This window comes from Choristoneura fumiferana, chromosome 26 (genome assembly GCF_025370935.1).
Source record: "Choristoneura fumiferana chromosome 26, NRCan_CFum_1, whole genome shotgun sequence".
Lineage (NCBI taxonomy): Eukaryota > Metazoa > Arthropoda > Insecta > Lepidoptera > Tortricidae > Choristoneura > Choristoneura fumiferana.
In genome coordinates, this window is record NC_133497.1 from 8,375,430 (window position 1) to 8,394,349 (window position 18,920).

The window sequence follows — 18,920 nt, forward strand, 5'->3', positions numbered from 1 at the left end:
TATCAATGAGGGCTATCGTTTTTTGTCTCACTAGATGGCGCACTGTTGCGTGAGGTTTTTAAGTATGGCTTTCAAAGTCTGTTATTACGGGCGTGAAAACAAAGTTTAGATTAAAATCATATTTAATACGCCTTAAAACCGTACCATAAAAATATCGAGCATGCCACAGTGTTGCATAGTCCCCGTTTTGTTCGGAAAAAAGGGAGGACAAAGGTTTCCGAAAGACAAAACTGTCTCAAAACACAGACATTCATTGCCCCGGAACGCATATTTGCCATAATTAATTACAGCTATTGCCAAAATATTCACAAAATTATTCTAATTATAAATAAACCCGCGTAGCTCACCCAAAAACTATGAGATTTGACATTTCGGAGACCTCACGCTACACTAGCGCCTCTAGCGGCGAATTCATACGCGATAGCCCTCGTTAGGTAGAGTCGATAAGTGAGATGTCACTATGACAGATCAAAAATGCCGCGAATATTCCGAGCTCTGCTGATTGTCATTTCGGGTGCCGTCGTTCGTAGGTATTGAAACTGAGAAGTCAATGAAAGGCCGGCTGGAAGCTAACTGGGTTTATTCTTGAAGCCTACCCACTTAGTAACAAACTAACAGTATAATGCATACCCTGTATTACAATGTGGTTTCTCTATATCTGTTTTGTGTTCTCTATATGATTGTTAACCTGGTTTTGTCTTCTTAATGTTTATTCCTTTGTTTTTATCAAAAACGTGTATAGAGCCATGTTATTTTGTTATGACGATTAAAGTTTCTATCTATCTATCTATCTGTCTATCCTACAGAAACTATACTCAGCGGCCCAGCGGAACAAAATTTGGCCCAGCCTTCATACAAAATTACCGATTCTGCATACATTTGAGGGCCAGATTTTTGGCCGCTCAGTATATTAGGTGTATGCACTGCATCTATAATCTGTTAGATCCTTGGTGAATGGCATTGACGTATTTAATCGCGATTTAACGGCTACCCGGCCCACGCAGAGACAGCACGTGCAAAAGATTATGATTGGGCAAATTTAAGAAAAACAAGTCGAGGAAACTGGAGCGCAGGAATAGCTGGAATATCCGTTTTAGATTCTTGGATGTCATGCGCGCAATAGATAATTTGTGATACCGACTCAAAGATAATATTATCGTGTTTATAACTGTACTAGCGCCCCGCCCCGTCTCCGCACGGTTACATGAATACAATATTCAAAAGATCTCAAGAGCACTTCAAGCACATTTTTCCCAAAAACTATACCCGCGAGACGCCGGGTGCGCGTTTTTGAATGCGTAATTCGTTCTTTTGAATGGAATGTCCGATTTAAATAATTCAAAAAGCAATCTACAAGTTAAAAGAATAGATATCAGGTTTTTAAACAGTCTTGAATACAATAGTTATTTGTGCAACAACAGAGCAAAGTTGTTTTTGCTGCAAGTGTTGAATTTGAATCCCGAGCAAGCGAAGGATTCTATAATTGAATCACGAGCGTAGCGAGTTGTTCTAGGTTAGAATCCTGAGAGCAGCGAAGGATTCAAACACACGAGATGCAAAAAAACTTTGGTCTCGTGTGACACATACAACTTTTCACCACAGCAGCGAGAACATGAGGTTAGAATAAAATCACATATACCCACTTACAAAAAACCCCATTATTAAGAAACAAATATAATAATCACATTTAAAACCGACTCAAAAATGATACGTACAGTCGCCATTACATATTATTTTTAAAAATTCACCAAAAAGTTAAGAATGCCAGACAATGATCACTACCTATAGTCTCCGTCAAGTAGAGAGGTTTTGAATTCGGAACAAAAAAGTGTCCAGTAGGTACGATACATACATACATAACATGCATTGTAATTTGAACTTAGAACTACTTTTTATAAGTCCATTCTTTAATGTATTTTTTTTAATACTGCTAAAAGCCTCATCTTTGGTTCATTAAAAAGGTTGAACAGTTAATATAACAAAAGAAAGAGATGTACTGTCGCCATCAGATATTTCGGAGCTGCCAAGGTGATCAAAAAAATCTAAACATGAACTCTATTCCCAACGTATTAAAGTTCATGTTTAGAAAATATCGGATGGCGACTGTACAAAGGCGAACTTATCCCTTAAATGGATCACTTCCATTAAACCTTTGAACGATTGTCATTGTAATCTTTTTTAACCTTTCCATTTTCCAGGAAGTCCCTGGTGTCCCAGGAGACGAGGTTCCAGTCCCAGGTGGCCGCCCTCACCGAGCTCGCGGACTCACGATGCGGCGAGTCAGAGCGAGCGAGAGAGCTCATCTCCGCCTACAGGAAAGAGATAGAGGCTAAGGACCAAGAGATCGAACGTGAGTGCACTCTTAATGTAAAATGCTACTAATATTTATAAGCACCTCATATACATTTTGAAAGCTATAATCAAGTAAGTAAAACCAAGAAACCTACCATTCTTCGCCCTTTCTCGTAAAGCGACTTAACCCCCTCCAAACTATTTCTTTGTCATCATCGTTGACATTTCCAATCAAGCCCAAACTTCCTTATTCCTAAGATAGTCGCACGCGCAAGGGGCAATGCACTGGACACGCGCCAACTACAATGTTCTTTGTGATTAGTATTTATTTGTCGGATTCGGGCAATTAATGTCCTAAATCAACAAATACTTAATTTTACTTCAATTGCACGATAAACGAGGCTAGGTGTGAATGAGGGCGGTTGGGAAATTTAGCTTTTTTAGGGTTCCGTAGCGAATATGGCAAAAACGGAACCCTTATAGTTTCGCCATGTCTGTCTGTCTGTCTGTCCGCGCTTTGCTCAGAGATTATCAGTGTTAGAAAGCTGTACTTTTGCATGTAGCTACCATGCCGACAACACATGGTACAAAATTTTTTTTTGTACTTCCATTCCGTGACTCATATATAAGTGTATACGGGAAAGGTAACGGAATGGAATACAATATTTTGCGACACTTTTTTTCACCTATTAAAATCGATAGTAGGTACTCGTGATTCTGAGTAGATGTAACATAAAAATTTCAAAATCCCAAAAAAAAGTTAGGGGTACAACTTTAAAGAGAAAGACTTATCTTATCACATCACTACATCCGTACTTAAATTCGTAACGTAGCTTCAACGTGCAATGACACTCCATTTGGGTACGATGCATTTTTATTTTTATCCCAACCAAAATAAAAAGCTATTGACGGATTTAAACGCAAACTCAAGGCAAACTTTGATCACTGTCGTATTTTAATGTAATAAAGCGGCTATTGTAGTGAACCGAAAACGTACAGTGCGGTAAATTGAATCTTCCGACTGCTATGCTGCGTTTGTAGCGGGCGAGTAGACTGGCAAGTTGATGTCACTTACCTTGACAAGTTTGTACAGACAGATGTAGTGTAGTGATTAATGTTTTGCCATCGTATCTTGTCGGAAAAGTTCGTGTTTGTCTTGCTTTCTCAACAATCTTAAGGGGTTAGGTGGGTTTCAGAGATTCAAAAAAAGGGTATTTTTACTATTTTTTAAAATATATACAATCATATATTTTATTTAAACAATTCAGCATATCAAAGATATATTTAAACAGTATTTTGTGAAATTTTTATTTAAAAATTCCGAAAACAGCCTTTGGTACCTCATCTCCTTTGACGTCTCAAAAAAATGCTCTTGCCGTGGACAGCATATAACTCATTATTGGTTGATCTAAAATCAAAAAACCATAAATTTCGTTAGTACATGGATAAATCTCGTTAAATGAATTTTTGACAGACTGAACAAAAAAAACATATTTTTGGTAAAAATTTCGCCATGTATTGGCTCGGAAAAAAGTAGTTGTAATAAAAAAAACCTTCGTTCAATGACTAGATAATGTAATTTCAAAGATGTGTGCAAAATTTGAACAAAATCGCTTCATAACTATTCGAGAAATCGTGTCCACCGACTTAAAAGATTGAGTTTTAAGATTAAGAGACGAAGCGCTGCGCTGACGTGGCCTGATAGGCGGAACTTCCGAAGGGTCTATCTCTTAGAATTTTACTTGGATCGATTTCAAATTTTAGGAGAATATTTTAAACATATTGTAGTATTGGACGGCCGGACGGCCGGACGACCGGATGGCTAAGTGGTTAGAGCACCTGACTACGAAGCTTGAGGTCCTGGGTTCGAATCCCGGCCGGGGCAGATATTTGTGTGAATAACACGAATGGTTTGTTCTCGGGTCTTGGATGTTTAATATGTATTTAAGTATGTATTTATCTATATAAGTATGTTTATCCGTTGCCTAGTATCCATAGTACAAGCTTTGCTTAGTTTGGGACTAGGTCAATTGGTGTCAAGTGTCCCATGATATTTATTTATTTATTTATTTATTTAATAAGATAAAATTAAATCAAATTTTTGAAAATTTCAAACCCACCTAACCCCTTAAGCTCTCATTTATTTTATGCGATAAACGCTGCGTTAGACGCAATAATCTATGCGCTTGTCGCTGCGCTCACCGCGTATAAGAAAATGGTTGGTAATTTGATTATCTAATGCAAATAGGAAGTGCGTCAAACGAATGCATTTCACGCAGCGTTTATCGCATTTAAACAATCGAGCGCTTTACGAAAGATTAAGTACTAAAGTTAATAGAAAACCAGATAAATACGAACTTATCCGACAAAAAACGATGAAAAAACAATATTCACTAGATCTGTACGTGACATTTGGTACGAGTAGAACCCTGTTGCAGGGAGCCTCTGCTGACTTTATCAAGTTTTTTTATAAGTGCGGCAAAGGGCATCGATAAGTAGTTAAAATATCGACGATCAAATATTTTTCACCTCAGCACCTCAAACAGGCAGGTTTTGCTATGAGAAATCAGTGAGCAAAATCGCATTTTGCTCACTCCGTGAGACAAAGTAACTTTTTAATTATTTTTTTTAAATGCTGAGTACAGTGTTGGGTCTACTCACTGAATTCCAAATATTTGAACTTTATTTTGATCTGTAATTTCACTTCAACTCGAAAAAAGCAAGAGATAGGATCAAATTTGTCGATTACAAACTTAAATTAAATTTTTGGTATTAAAAATATATCGAAATATTTCCAAAATGTAAATTTTCCCGATCTTTTAATAAAGTATGCAACCTCGTTGCACGAAAGCCGCTTCTCTTGTTTTTTTTTTTTTTATAAAAGAATTCCGTATACTGCCTCTACAGTGTAATTATTATTTGTTAAATTGAATGATTTTTTAACAAATCGTTTTATGTTTATGTAATAGAAATCTTAATAAAAATCATATTTAAAGGTTTAATTGTTCAACCTTTTCAATTACCCCGAGATGAGGCTTTTTGCAGTATAAGTGTGACATTAGTACAAGAAGTTAAGATTGCATGTTATGAGTATGCGATTTGTATTGTAGCTACTGGACTCTTTTTATGGTCTTAAATGTAATTATTATATTTGTTAATAATCGGATTCTATTTTAAAAAATGTGTTTGTTTTGTAAACAGGTAGGTATATGTGGTTTTATTCTTATGTTACATTTAAATTATGTTCTCGCTGCTGAGGTGAAAAATTGTATGTGTCACACGAGACCAAAGTTTTTTTGCATCTCGTGTATTTCAATCCCTTGCTGATCTCAGGATTCTAACCTAGAATCACTCGCTAACGCTCGTGATTCAATTATAGAATCCTTCGCTTACTCGGGATTCAAAATCAACACTCGCAACAAAAAACAACTTTGCTCTCTTGTTGCACAATAACTATTATTATTATCGAACCTACCTAACATAACCTTCTTTCGATATTTTGACCGTCGACTTTTTACGCGTCAAGGTTCGGCATTGGGCCCGTGACGTCACGCCGTGCTGAAAAGCGTGAAGTCACGCGGCACTTTCACTAGCTATCCTACTTATTGTTATAAATGTCAAAGTTTATGAAGATGTTTGTTACTCAATCACGTCTAAACCGCTGAACTGATTTAGACGAAATTCAGTATACAGATAGCTTGATTCCCCGGAAAGGCCATAGGATAGTTTTAATCCCGGAAAATTGCATAGTTCCCGCGGAATATCGATAAACGAATATTACGCGGACGGAGTCGCGGGCAACGGCTAGTATATTTATAATTTCTTGTTTAATTGACTAAAAATAAAACACATGTCCAATATTTTCTGAGTAGGAAGACTAATTACAATTTTTAAACGAACTTTTTGCGAATAAAAAATATAACCTTGAATTGTTACAAAAATAATTAAGATCCAAAGAAGACTGAAAACACGTACTATTAGTGGGTAAATCTGTCAGGAGCCACCCACTTATGTTGGAAGACAAGTGAAATGTTCGAGTTATTTTTAACGATGGCTGCTGCTTCACGAGTTTCCATTGTGATAAAGAGCAGTCATTAGTAACTAAATCCTGACTGATGACTCATGACGTGTCGTCAAGAAGTGAACAAAGAGATCGGGGAATGAAGTTGCGAATTTAAAACGCGTAGCGTCTTTTTTTCATAAAAGAGGGGGGAAATGAGCTTGCGGGTGACCTGATGGGAAGCAATCAGCGCCGCCATGGAAATTTCATTTTAAAGATCCCTAAGTTGTACCGCTCCGGTAATGCTACTAATGCTGTCCCAGGAAGCTGGTTCCATGGAAGGTTTCGCTTAAATCGGGTGTTACTAGATTGTCAACCATTAAGATGGTGAGAATGAAATGATAGTAGGCTGCACAGTGGCATAGCGTGGGTATCAGCCACCCGGGGCGGAAGATAATTTTGCCGCCCTCTTATTTAGGGAACTCAGTCTAATCGGTCCGAATCGTAGGAGCGACATTTTTTTTGTTACGGAATTATCATCATCATCCTAGCCTATACATGTCCCACTGCTGGGCACAGTCCTGCTCTCAGAATGAGAACACTTGGGCCGTAGTTCCCACGCGGGCCCAGTGCGGATTGGGAACTTCACACATACCATTACATTTTATAGGATTTTGCCGCCCCCTTAATGTGCCGCCCGGGGCGGACCGCCCCAACTACGCTACGCCACTGAGGCTGCACGAAGTACGATAGTGGAACCAAGATGCAAGAATCCGACCGATTCATCTGAGTACTCCCCATGATATGAAATGAAATAAAATTTATTTGCGGTAAATGTAGTACATTATAGTTAGGTATATGATGTTAGGCGATTTTTTGTTTCATACATTTAGACTGTATAAGTGATGCAAATATTATTTTTTTGATACATGCATCACATGCTAACAATAAGGACTCCCTAGTTTGTATCAAAGGATTCTAGTAGTTGACATCATTTATACATTTAGAACTAAATATATAATCAAGAATATAATATTTTATTAAGAATTAATTTCATAATAATGTTAATAATTTAAAATGTATACATGTCAGTTATAATTTACAAAAGAAATTTATTAGGATGTCAATTTTATTCAATAGTAATAATTAAACTAAAAAATTCATGAGAATGTCAAACAAGATAAAGCCATCTAAATCGGTGGACATATATATGCACGCATTATTTTAAACCGTCTGTGCAATACAATGTTATTGCGGATGCAGTGATATATGCGGTCCAAAATGCAAAGAGATGCTTATATGGCGTTGATGACGTTTTGGTCGGCTCATTGTGATATCAGACGAAGGTCTTTTGAATACAGACCTCCTCCATATACAGAGGCGTTTTTACCTATAGTGCAGGGTGTACGTTGCACACGGGCGCAGCGGTGTTACGGGCGCCTGACGCGGCACTTTGTACCTATTCCATTTTGACCGCGCGCTTCCTAGATGGCGCTAAAGTAATAATTGCACACGGGCGCTATATGGGCTAAAGACGCCGCTGTCCATATACCTACAGTTGCTTCAGGTCGGTTTCAATCTGTTCGATATATGCTAATTTCATCAATGCTACAACCGATAAATCTCGAACATGCGACTACGCTTTGGCTAGGGTTGCTAAGGTCCAGTGGCGGACTAAGCCCGTCATGGAAGCTGAATGAGGCCCCTACATACTACGCACATTTTTAAAGTCTTGTTTAGGATTTGATCAGGGGAACGCGGAGGTAGGCGGAATAGATAGATTCCCACGGGATCACGAAAAAATCTTGAAATCTCATTCATTGGGTATGATCATAAAATTTGGCACTGTTGTTTATAATATAACATCAATAAAAAGCAAGATGTAATGTTTGGAAATTTCAATGGTAATTTAGTACCTACCTTAACTCCTGAAATTTCAATGCTACTGCTGGATCTAATTATTTACGCGTGCAAAGCTAATTTAGAAAACGTATTTTTGTTTCTAATCTAAATGCGTATAGTTATTTATACATAGTAGCAACATTACTGAGTCTGTTTTCGTTTACTCGCCTGCAAGTTACTCGCCCCGTTCAAACACAGCGTCCCAGGTAACAAACATCGACGCAACAGGGGATTAAACTTGTCAAGTAACTCAGTGTTACCTCAGAGCAATTGTTTTATTTTTAGTATTGCCAGTTCCGCAGAAATCTCAGTAGTGCAGCGAAGCTACTCGAATCCAGGTCGACGGGTCCAAATTGTGCTAGTTTAAAATTAAAATATTATATTAAAAAGTGCGTTTTGTTTTAATTAATTAGTGATAAATGAATTTTACTTTGATTATTAAACATATAGGTGAGATTTGTTTTAGAAGCTTTTATTTTGTTATAATTTGCTGTGTTAGTTGGTTCGTTTGTTTTAACTCAGGTATATGGGTTTATCGACTTTTTCTTATACCTCGTTGCCGTGGTTACATCCCCTGGAAAACTCTTTAAAATCACGAGTTTCTGAATGTTTTTTGTGGTTTCGAGAGTACATTTTTGTCGTAGTTACGCCCATTATTTTATGAACTAGCTATGAGTATCTCCTAACACACACAAACATCACGCCTGTATTCCCAAATGGGGTAGGCAGTAAAATACCACGCGTAATCAACGTCAAACTTTGACAGTAATAGACAGATGACATTTGAATTTAGTATTACCAGTGCAAGAAATTAGTTCTATTAGTTTTCCGCAATATGGCCAAGTGTTTTATGTTCCTGGCCAGGCTTTAGTCACGTAGTTTAATAACTAAACTACCCTGCCTGGCGAGGCGACCTGCTTTCAAATAGTGAACTGAATCTAACTATAGGTAGTGCCACGAGAGTTCAAATAAATGATTACACAGCTACATGAAGAACTGATTGCGTAAAAGTAGAATGACTGAATGTCAAAATCCCGCTGTCATTTCATGACATGTTCCTATGCGCGTGCGTGACCTCAACTCTGGTGGCACTACCTATAATTCCCTTTTCCTATTGCAGAGTTAAAATGCTCGCTGGCGGCAGCGTACAAGGAGTCAGAGCTGGTGCGGCAGCGGAGCCGCTCGCTGGAGGAAGAACTCGGAGCTGCCAGGAGCTGCTCCGCGGACCTCGCCGGCCAGCTGCAGCGGAAAAATGGTCAGTACCTGGATATTATATTGAACGTTTTCTGACAGAGGGAATATCATTAGATGGCGTTAGTTCGGTGTTTTCTTTTTCTTGTTTCCTTTTCTTCTTCGCTTCTAAGTTTTTTGCGAACTACTTGGAAGAGACTGCTCTGAAGCGATAAAGCTATTCTCTGTGTACCTGTTTGCTGTATCGCTTACTATTGTGGTGAGCAATAAAGCGTCTGCAGGGACAAATGGCGCAGTCAGCTCATATCCGAGTGCAAGCACTAGCTAGAATATGAGCTGAACCAGCGCTAACGTTCCAAAACCAGAGGGGCTACTACGAAACTCGAAAATCTAAGTTCGTATCGCACCGTTCCTTTCACTCGCGTATTAAGTGACATAAGCGTCAGCGGGACGGCAACATACGAAGTTCTAGTTTTGCACTTCGGAGTATAGGGCCAGGGACGCGGCGACGGGGATGAGCCGCAAGTTTTAGTTCCTAACACACTGTTGTTGCTAGACGAAACAATTGCACAATAATTAGAGTTTATCAAGGATATTGATATTGTCTTTTAATTATTCTTTTCTATTTTGATTTTGTATTATTGCCACAACTTTAATTAATTCTAAGATACCAATTTATTGTTTTGGAAACTCTCTCTCTCTTAAAAATGCTGCGCCCTTCCGGGTTTCATAGTGTTAGTGCTGTATTGTAATTTTGACATGTGAATTGCATTTAATAAATAAATAAATAAATAAAATCCTTCTCTTCGAAGAATCCCCAGTAGCTCCACGTATACTGTATAAGTTGTATAACCCGACAAGTCGTTGTATTGTATTGGAAAACATTTTGTTTTCAGATGAGTCCCTCCGCCAACTCCGTGCGGAGTTGGAAGACGCGCTGACACGACGCGCGGAGCTGGAGTCCCGAGTTCTGGCTCTGGAACAGGACCGGGAGCGGCTGCAGCGGGAGAAGGTGGAACACGAGCAGAAGGCCCAGGAGGTACAAAAGAAATAACCTAATGCTCTGACAAATAAATCCGATAAATGAAATGATTCCGTAATCCTTCGATGTATACGTTCGAAAGCACCATTCGGAGGAGGTCGAAGCGAAGCACGAATTGGTCTCCTGAGTGGTGGCTCCACCCTGTAAGAACACACATTTTTTGCATAGACGTAGCTATCATAAGGTCGCGCGCGGGTGAGCAAAGTAATTGTTTATAGTCCATTGTTATGGACCTCCGCAAAGTAACTATATTATTAAGTCCTATGTACTTCTCACTAATATTATAAATGTGAAAGTTTGTAAGTCTGTTTATTTGCTATCCGAACCACTGAACCAATTTAGATGAAATTTGGTATAGACAGTTTGAGTCCCGGGGAAGTACATAGGATAGTTATTATCCCGGAAAAATGCATAGCTCCTTCAGGATACCGATAAATGGATTCTACGGGGATGGAGTCCCGGGCAAGAGGCTAGTGTTAAATATTAATGAGGCCGTTAACAAGGATTTATATTTCAGGCCGTAGCTGCAGCAGAAGCGAACACAGCGAGATGGCGGACGGCGCACGAGGCGGCGCGCTCACAGGCCGCCGCGAGGGCGGAGCTCATGCTGGCGGACTGCGAGTGGAAGATGAGGGAGCTGGAGAAGAAGGCTAGGGATCAGGAGAAGCAGAAGAAAGAGGTACACAAATAAGTCATCTTATCTTATCTTATCTTATCTTATCTTAAGAGCTCAGGGTTACGCAGATTACTGATGATACCGTACAAAAAGAAGATGTGAAAGTTGGAGAAGGTTAGAAAATAGGAGAAGGAAAAGAAAAGAAGAAGAGAAGGGTTAGAGTCAATTAGGGGAGAGATGCTAGGAATAATGCCAGGAACCAGAAGCTGCTCAAGAAGACGGTAAGAAAAGAAGTTTCTTGAACACGCTGATCTTCTGTGCCAATACTATACCAAGACACTACACACGTACTTACCACATTTTACCTGTAACAAAAACAATAAAAGAATGCATACCCGTATTACTCGTATAATTTTTTAGACTATAAGCAGTAATAATTTGAATATCCTAATGTTCTAATGTCCATGTTAAACTTCAAATTAAATTAAATGCTATGAAGTTCTTTCGGGTCTTCGTGACAACAAGTTTTAATTTCTTTTAAAACTGACCGGTGACTTCTGCCTCATGATGGTAAGTGTAGATGAGGCCGAAGATGTAGTTCACTAATTCATGTTGTTGTAACAGTGAATTATATTCAGTGGGTCTGAATATTCCTCAATTGGATTTCGCATAATATGATCTAATATCTCGTTCAATGCTTCAATCCATTTTTTATTTCTCTCGCTTCTATAGCTCGCAGCCACAGTCGAGCAGCTAAAGACCGCGCCGCCGTCACCATCCCACATCGCTGAGCTCCAGCAGCTGCGAGGCTTGGCTTCGGAGCAGCAGCGCTCAGTACAAGCGTTGACCCTGCAGCTGCAGAAAGTGGAGACGAGGGAGGAAGCGCTGAAGCTAGAAGTGCATAGGCTGAAGGAGCTGTTGGACAGAGAGACGAGGGTTAGGGAGGAGAAGGAACAAAGACACGCGCAGGTAAGGGATGATGAGGGTGGATAAGAGAGCAGTGACGTGAATTTAGATAAATAGTAAATAGATAGATGGAGCTGATGGGGTGCTGACTTCGTTATCTGTTTTTTATCTGTCCCTTTTTTCAAAAACATGAGGAAGTACTGCAAAGAATTCGTTTATCACTATGCGCCGAAATTATTAAATTTTCCGGGGTTTTGTTTAATTTTTAAGTTTGTTGAGCTGATTTTTTATATTTCTGTAATCTTGATTGTATGTACCTATTTGCAGCAGCAAATAACGTTTTTAACTATCTACCTTGTTATTCTTTGTCTTCTTTCAGGCCATAGAACGTCTAGAACAACAACACACGAAGACAGTAGAGACACTGCGAACAGAGCACGCAACGACAGCCGCGGCGGCGCGAGCGGCGCTCGAGCGGGGTCATGCCGAGCGCACGCGCGCCGCGCTCGCGCAGCTACGGGCCGAAGCAGAGCGGGACGGACGAAACGCCGACCGCAAGCTGAGGGAGGTCACTACTAAGGTACGCTTCTACTAGCGCACAATAGGTGGCGCTGTTAGTATACTAATAATTAGTCCGCTAGCAGCGCCATCTAGTAGTGTCGAGACTGTAACGACGAACATCGAGCGTTCAAAAGCGCATTCATACAGCTGCGCATGATATCCTCACCACCTTGATAATTGGCAATCTAGCACCGTCAACTTTTTTCCACGCTCGACTTATGGAACCAGCTTCCTGGGCCAATGTTTCCGAAGCGGGCGGGCGGGAGCGTGGATCTTTAAAAAACAAGCCTATCAGTCTCTCAAAGGGTGGCGGTGATAGCTTCCAATCAGGTGACCCGCATGGTCGTTTACCCCCTCTTATATATTTAAAAAAACTGAGGAAGAACGGACGGAACGCAGACCGCGAGCTGAGGAAGGTCACTACTAAGGTGCGCCGTTGCGCCCAAAACTACAGTTGCAGATATTTCTACTAACGCATACTAGATGACGCTGTTAGCTCTAATGTGCTAACAGCGCCATCTAGTAGTGGCTACAATGGTGTAAATCGGCTCGAGCACGAAAATACAATCATGCTTACTAACCATTACTTTTTATTGTATTTGCTTACTTTTTTATTCCAGTTCGAGAATCTCAAAGAAGAGCTAGCTTCAAAGCAGACAGAGTTCGAGACTGCGCTGGCGGCTGCGCATAGTAAGGCTGACTGGGACATCATGCAGCTGCGCCATCTGTTAGACCGGGCGGACATCGCGCACGCCAACACACAGGAGAAACTGTCTGAGAAATTCGAGCAGGAACGCGGTTAGTTTAAAACTAGTTTAAAACACAGTTTCGATTTTAAAAAAATTTTTTGCGAATTGCATTACCTAAATACAATAAATGGGCACTTTTTCTCGTCATTTTTTAAACTACCATCGCTTTCGGAGAGACCATCATTGGCAAGAAGAATTCGCCGTAAGAAACAAGTACTTATCTTCAAGGAAGAAAGTCATTCTTTTTCTTCAAAATAATATAATTACAAATAAAATACTTAATAACTACATTATAAAATAAAAGAAAAAAATACAAGAAAAGAATAATAATAATACAGGGATGTATGGGGTCCCTTTGTTACAAAACTATAACTAAACACTAACTATATCTACGTTTAGTGGAAGTGTAAAATTCTTCCACCATCATAAATAAAAAAAATAGATTTGAAATATACATTTAAAGCAGACAATCGAGCGCTGCAATGAACTGCAACTTGCAAGATTAGATTTGCCTTATAGCCCTGTCTCACCTGGACGCTATGACGACGTCGCTGGTGACGCAAGCATGGGTATCCAAATGTCGCCAAACCATTACCATAGCCACTCTTCAGTCAGTTCCACGAATTAGGAATGAATAAAACTTGGAGAAGTTTGTCGTCCAAATTGGCTGCCGGTTGGCGACTCAGTGAGGTGCAGCTTCGGAATCGCAACCTTGCTCCTCAAAGTAACATCACTTCACCTACGCAAATTACCGCCTGATGGTTTTTTAATTTTTTAATTAGTGTTTCTGTTAAGTATATCGCTAGATGGCGTTAGTATCGTGTGGACGTTTGTGCCACTTTTTTTTAAACACCAAAGCGTTGTTGAACCGGCCAAATAGTACCGATAGTTCTTCATTATAAACGTATCTTTGCAGAGGCCCTAATAGCAGAGTGGTCGGAGAAGGTGCGTGTAGTGGAGGAACAGGCTGCCGCGGCGGCTGGAGAAGCGAAGAAGTTGCTGGACCACACTAGAAGCACTTTGATTGCGGAGAAGAATGACCTGCTTAACAAGATGCGGGATCAGCATCGGAGGGAGATGGGTATGTAACAGAGCTATGGCTCTGACACAGTTTTTTCATTTCCGTTCATTTCAATTAAGTATCACGCAACGCAATTTGGGGGGTCTTGTAAAACGTATTACGATGCGTTAGGGGGGGGGGAGGTTCGAACAACGCGTTACGCCACAGTCCTTACAAAAGTTCATACTATAATGTCCTTAAAAGAGGGATATCGCATCATCAGTTGTTCTTGGACTATAAATCTCTAATAATAACGTAACGTATGTACCAGCAGGGCTACTACGAAACTCGAAACTCGAAGTTCGTGTCATGCGGTCCCTCTGACACTTATACTATTTAATACGAGAGCGAGAGGGACCGCACGACACGAACTTCGAGTTTCGTAATAGCCCTGCAGAGCAACAGTGCCAAAAATGCCAACTAAGTTTGGAAAACGGTCAAAGAAAAGCTAAACGACTTGAGTGAAAATGCTCTTTTTGGATGTTACGTAACGTTTAGGAAGGGAGAATAGAGGGTAAAGAAAAATATTGCGGCGCGTTACATATTCAAAGATCTTAAAAACTTGCGTTACGTTATACTTGAACGCGCCCATAGACCAAGAGCTTGCGACGATCAGACTTTAGTTACTTCATAAAAACTTTAAAAAAAATTATATTGGTATGTACCTATGTAACGTACGAGTATGTTCCTAACACAGGTGAGGTAAATAAAATTCCGCCTAAAATAACGTTATAGTAAAAAATGTTCTTTATTCTCAATGATATAAGACATCACTTCCTTAAGTGCTTTACACTTTGTAAGTTGCACCTAACATGTCAGGATTTTTGACCCTTTGCCAGAATTGCGGCCGGACTTGGCAAATACTTATCAGTATTTTGAGAAATGGCCTCACTAAATGAAAAAAATACTTAAACATTAAAATGATCAATGTTTTCATGATACATATTGTAAAGTTTACATAGTTTTAATGAATGAAATTATATTAGCAAGTTGTCAACAAAACTAATAATATTTATTCCAGATCAATTTTGAATAGGATAAGTTACAGCTAAAGAACTATCAATACTTTTTTTTAACCCTAGTTACAATCTATGCCAATTAAAGCTATGCCAAATCTTTGTTACGTGAAATGTCAGGACTCTTAGTAGAATGTCAGGATTTCTATCAAGACATCTAATTTTTCCATATGACAACCCTACACCTGCTAGACACACTTAAACTATGTTTGAATAGACGCCTGACAAAAAATATCAGCATTGACCCTGGTTGTTGCAGACGAGCAGTGGGAGCAGTTCATGACAGACAAAGAGAACTGCCTGGAGCGCATGAAGGCGGAGTGCCGGCAGGAGGGGGAGGAGGACCGCGTGCAGAGGGAAAAGGAACTATTGGAGGAGATCGCGGGTAAGAGTGGGCTGGAAGGACCAAACTGTGGTGTTAGCTCCACTCTGGGCATGTAGCAGACTCTTTTCAATTAAAAAGCGAGCGGGGTGCGGTGAGATGGGAGCGTAGCGCGCGCCACTGATAACTGTTAGTGACTGAGTCTTTGCAACACATCGATTTCCGATTTGCGAGGGATGCCTCGCAACACAGTCCTCGCACACATCCTTTCCTTGTTGTGTAATACAAAAATCTCGCTTCGCTTCGCTGTTACTACTAAAACAACGCTGAGTGAGGATACTTATATAAATAAAGCGTTTATGTTCATGAAAAACACATACCTCGCAATGCATCCTCACACATCCTCTGGTAGAAACGCAGCAGATCTGACTCTTTTTTTATCTTTAGATTCGGATTTACTTATCTCTACTTAATAAGTGATGTTTATTTAACTAATTTACGACCAATGCCTTCTCATTCTAAGAGGAGCCATGTGCCCAGCAGTGGCTGGGATGCTGATGATGATTTAATTAATTTTCAGAGTTGAAAGCTCAACTACAATCCCAATCGGTGGACTACGACACGCTGACGGAAAAGGCGGCGCAGTGCGGCCGCACGCTGGAGGTCACCGAACAGGAGCTGAGGTGAGTTCATTCAGCTTCATCCCCGCCCCTTAGTCCGCCACTGAAGCAACCTATAAGATATTCGTCTTTCTATATCGACATAATTCGCTACTACTTTTAAAAAACTAGTTTTTTTAACAAATAAAATCGTATTTTTCATCCTTTGCTAACTTTGCACAAACTAACTATCATTCGAATGTTGATTATTAAGAATGCGTAAAACAAATATTTGGAAAATGTCATTAAAGTTTTGTTTGAATAAATAGCGTTGAAGTCATTTTAAATTTTTTAAAGCCCATGCACACATTATTGTATAGAAATATCTTGCAGCTTGAACACTTTTATTTAGTTAGCATGTTGGTCAATTCACGTATTATCTTATTGGTAATTCAACTTATGTTGGTCAATTCACGTGTCTACCTGTTGGTCAATTCACGTACCTACCTGTTGGTCATTGAACTTATCATGGTCAATTCACCGAATATAGTCATAGTGCGTGTGTGTCCAACCCAAAGAACTCGTGCGTTTGCAATCTACCTATTCAAGTGTAAAAAGGATAATTAAATTTGAATAATCAACATTCTTATTTCATTGGTAGCTTAATTTGTTCCCCGAATAACTTTTGTTTGACTAATCAAATGTAATATTGTCTTTTGGACAAATTCGGCTACCAACTGAGGCATGCGTGTTTCATCCTTGACTAACTCATCTCATCATACATTACATACAGTTTATCTATTATTGAACCATTTTACGAACAGTGTCACAAAGATTTCACAACACCACTACTTTCGATTTTTTAAGTAACAGAAATGAGGTACCTAATCATGACCAGATGTTTTTTAAGTTTTTTTATTGAAAAAAGGTACATACATACTTATATCTTAGTGATTTTGAGGAAGAGAATGTTCATTTTGATTTGGTTGTAATGTGGCACTTATTGACAATGAGGGCTATCGCGTATGAATTCGCCACTAGAGGCGCTAGTGTAGCGTGAGGTCTCCGAAATGTCAAATCTCATAGTTTTTGGGTGAGCTACGCGGGTTTATTTATAATTACAATAATTTTGTGAATATTTTGCAATATCTGAAATTAATTATGGCAAATATGCGTTCCTGTGTTTTAAGACAGTTTTGTCTTTCGGAAACCTTTTTCCTACCTTTTTTCCGAACAAAACGGGGACTATGCAACACTGTGGCATGCTCGATATTTTTATGGTACGGTTTTAAGGTGTATTAAATATGATTTTAATCTAAACTTTGTCTTTACGCCCGTAATATTAGACTTTGAAAGCCATACTTAAAAACCTCACGCAACAGTGCGCCATCTAGTGAGACAAAAAACGATAGCCCTCATTGCGTCACATTAAATGTGACGTAATTCTCAAATTTTGTGATTGGTTAACTATCGCAAGCAAGACTGCAACCTCAAACAGACCTCACGATACTAACGCCATCTAGCGATGTTTCACCGGTCAGAAAAGAAATCACTAAGATTTTTTAAATTAAAATTCCGTTACGATGACATTGTTCGTAGAATGTTAAGAGAGCATTTTTCAAAATCTTATTCTATGCATTTCCTTGAGCATTTTCGAATCATCAACATCACCATCGTGACGATATAAATATCATTGAATCATTTAAATTACCTTACTCAGTCCAAAAGGCAGTATTTTGATTAAAATTAGCATTAAATATATATATGTACAAAAATAGAAATGAGCGGTTTAGTGGATAAGTAAATGGAAGCTTTAGTGAATGCTTTTATTTCGGACAATTGCAAAAAATAAAATTAGTTTTTATATGTACTTCAAGGACCTTTAAAATTGTGATGAAGTTATTCCATTTTTGTGTGAACATAAATATTGCTAGGTATGGAAGATAATTATTAGAATGCAAAGTTACGTAAATTGATTACTTACAGGAACGTCTTAATAAACCTGTGTGACGTGCGCACGAGACGAAAAATTATAATTGTTAGCTTTATATGTTGAACATTAAACTATCTTTTATATTATTATTATGCTTAAAATCGAACAAAAGATACAAACAGCGATATTCGAGGCGAACTGTAAAACTTTAGTTTTGCAAGATGGCCGCGATGGTTCCGTTTTTGCCGCGTTTTTTAAGATCTTTGTATTCTAAAAATTAAAAACAGGTAACAGACATAGAACGTAAACAGATACAATGAATGCGTCAAAGCGAAATTTTAATACATGGCTTCCGCCACCACTGTTTTTGTTCTGTGACTGGAAATCTGGGGTCTACTTCCAAGTTCTAAATTCGATATTCGTATCGTAATTCGCACCGTCCCTCTCACTCTTATTAAATACTGTTAGCGTGAGTGGGACGGCACGATACGAAGTTCTAATTTCAAGCTTCGTGGTATAAGACCCAAGAAACATCTTTTGTATATTTTTTTATCTCTAAATAATATGAAGACTTATGATTCATTGATTATACTTATTACAGTAATCATCTGTAATACTTAAGTATTAACATTTTATCATTGACTTTCTGTATCATGAAGCAATTATCTTAAGTTTAGTCAACCTATGATCTGGGGGACTACTAATGAAATTCTAAAATCGAAGTTCGTATA

General features: G+C 39.0%; 1 protein-coding gene across 2 annotated transcripts in view; it reads left to right on the forward strand.

Annotated features, from left to right (window-relative positions):
• The window catches only part of LOC141442724 (uncharacterized), a 75,669-nt gene that overhangs the window by 26,192 nt on the left and 30,557 nt on the right, over positions 1-18,920 (forward strand). For both annotated transcript variants that reach the window (XM_074107798.1, XM_074107799.1), the window contains exons 3-12: positions 2,199-2,350; positions 9,315-9,449; positions 10,282-10,424; positions 10,945-11,106; positions 11,776-12,012; positions 12,329-12,529; positions 13,131-13,308; positions 14,176-14,340; positions 15,595-15,720; positions 16,238-16,340. In XM_074107798.1, the coding sequence (XP_073963899.1) occupies positions 2,199-2,350; positions 9,315-9,449; positions 10,282-10,424; positions 10,945-11,106; positions 11,776-12,012; positions 12,329-12,529; positions 13,131-13,308; positions 14,176-14,340; positions 15,595-15,720; positions 16,238-16,340 (1,602 nt within the window). The remainder of the gene's footprint in view (positions 1-2,198; positions 2,351-9,314; positions 9,450-10,281; positions 10,425-10,944; positions 11,107-11,775; positions 12,013-12,328; positions 12,530-13,130; positions 13,309-14,175; positions 14,341-15,594; positions 15,721-16,237; positions 16,341-18,920) is intronic.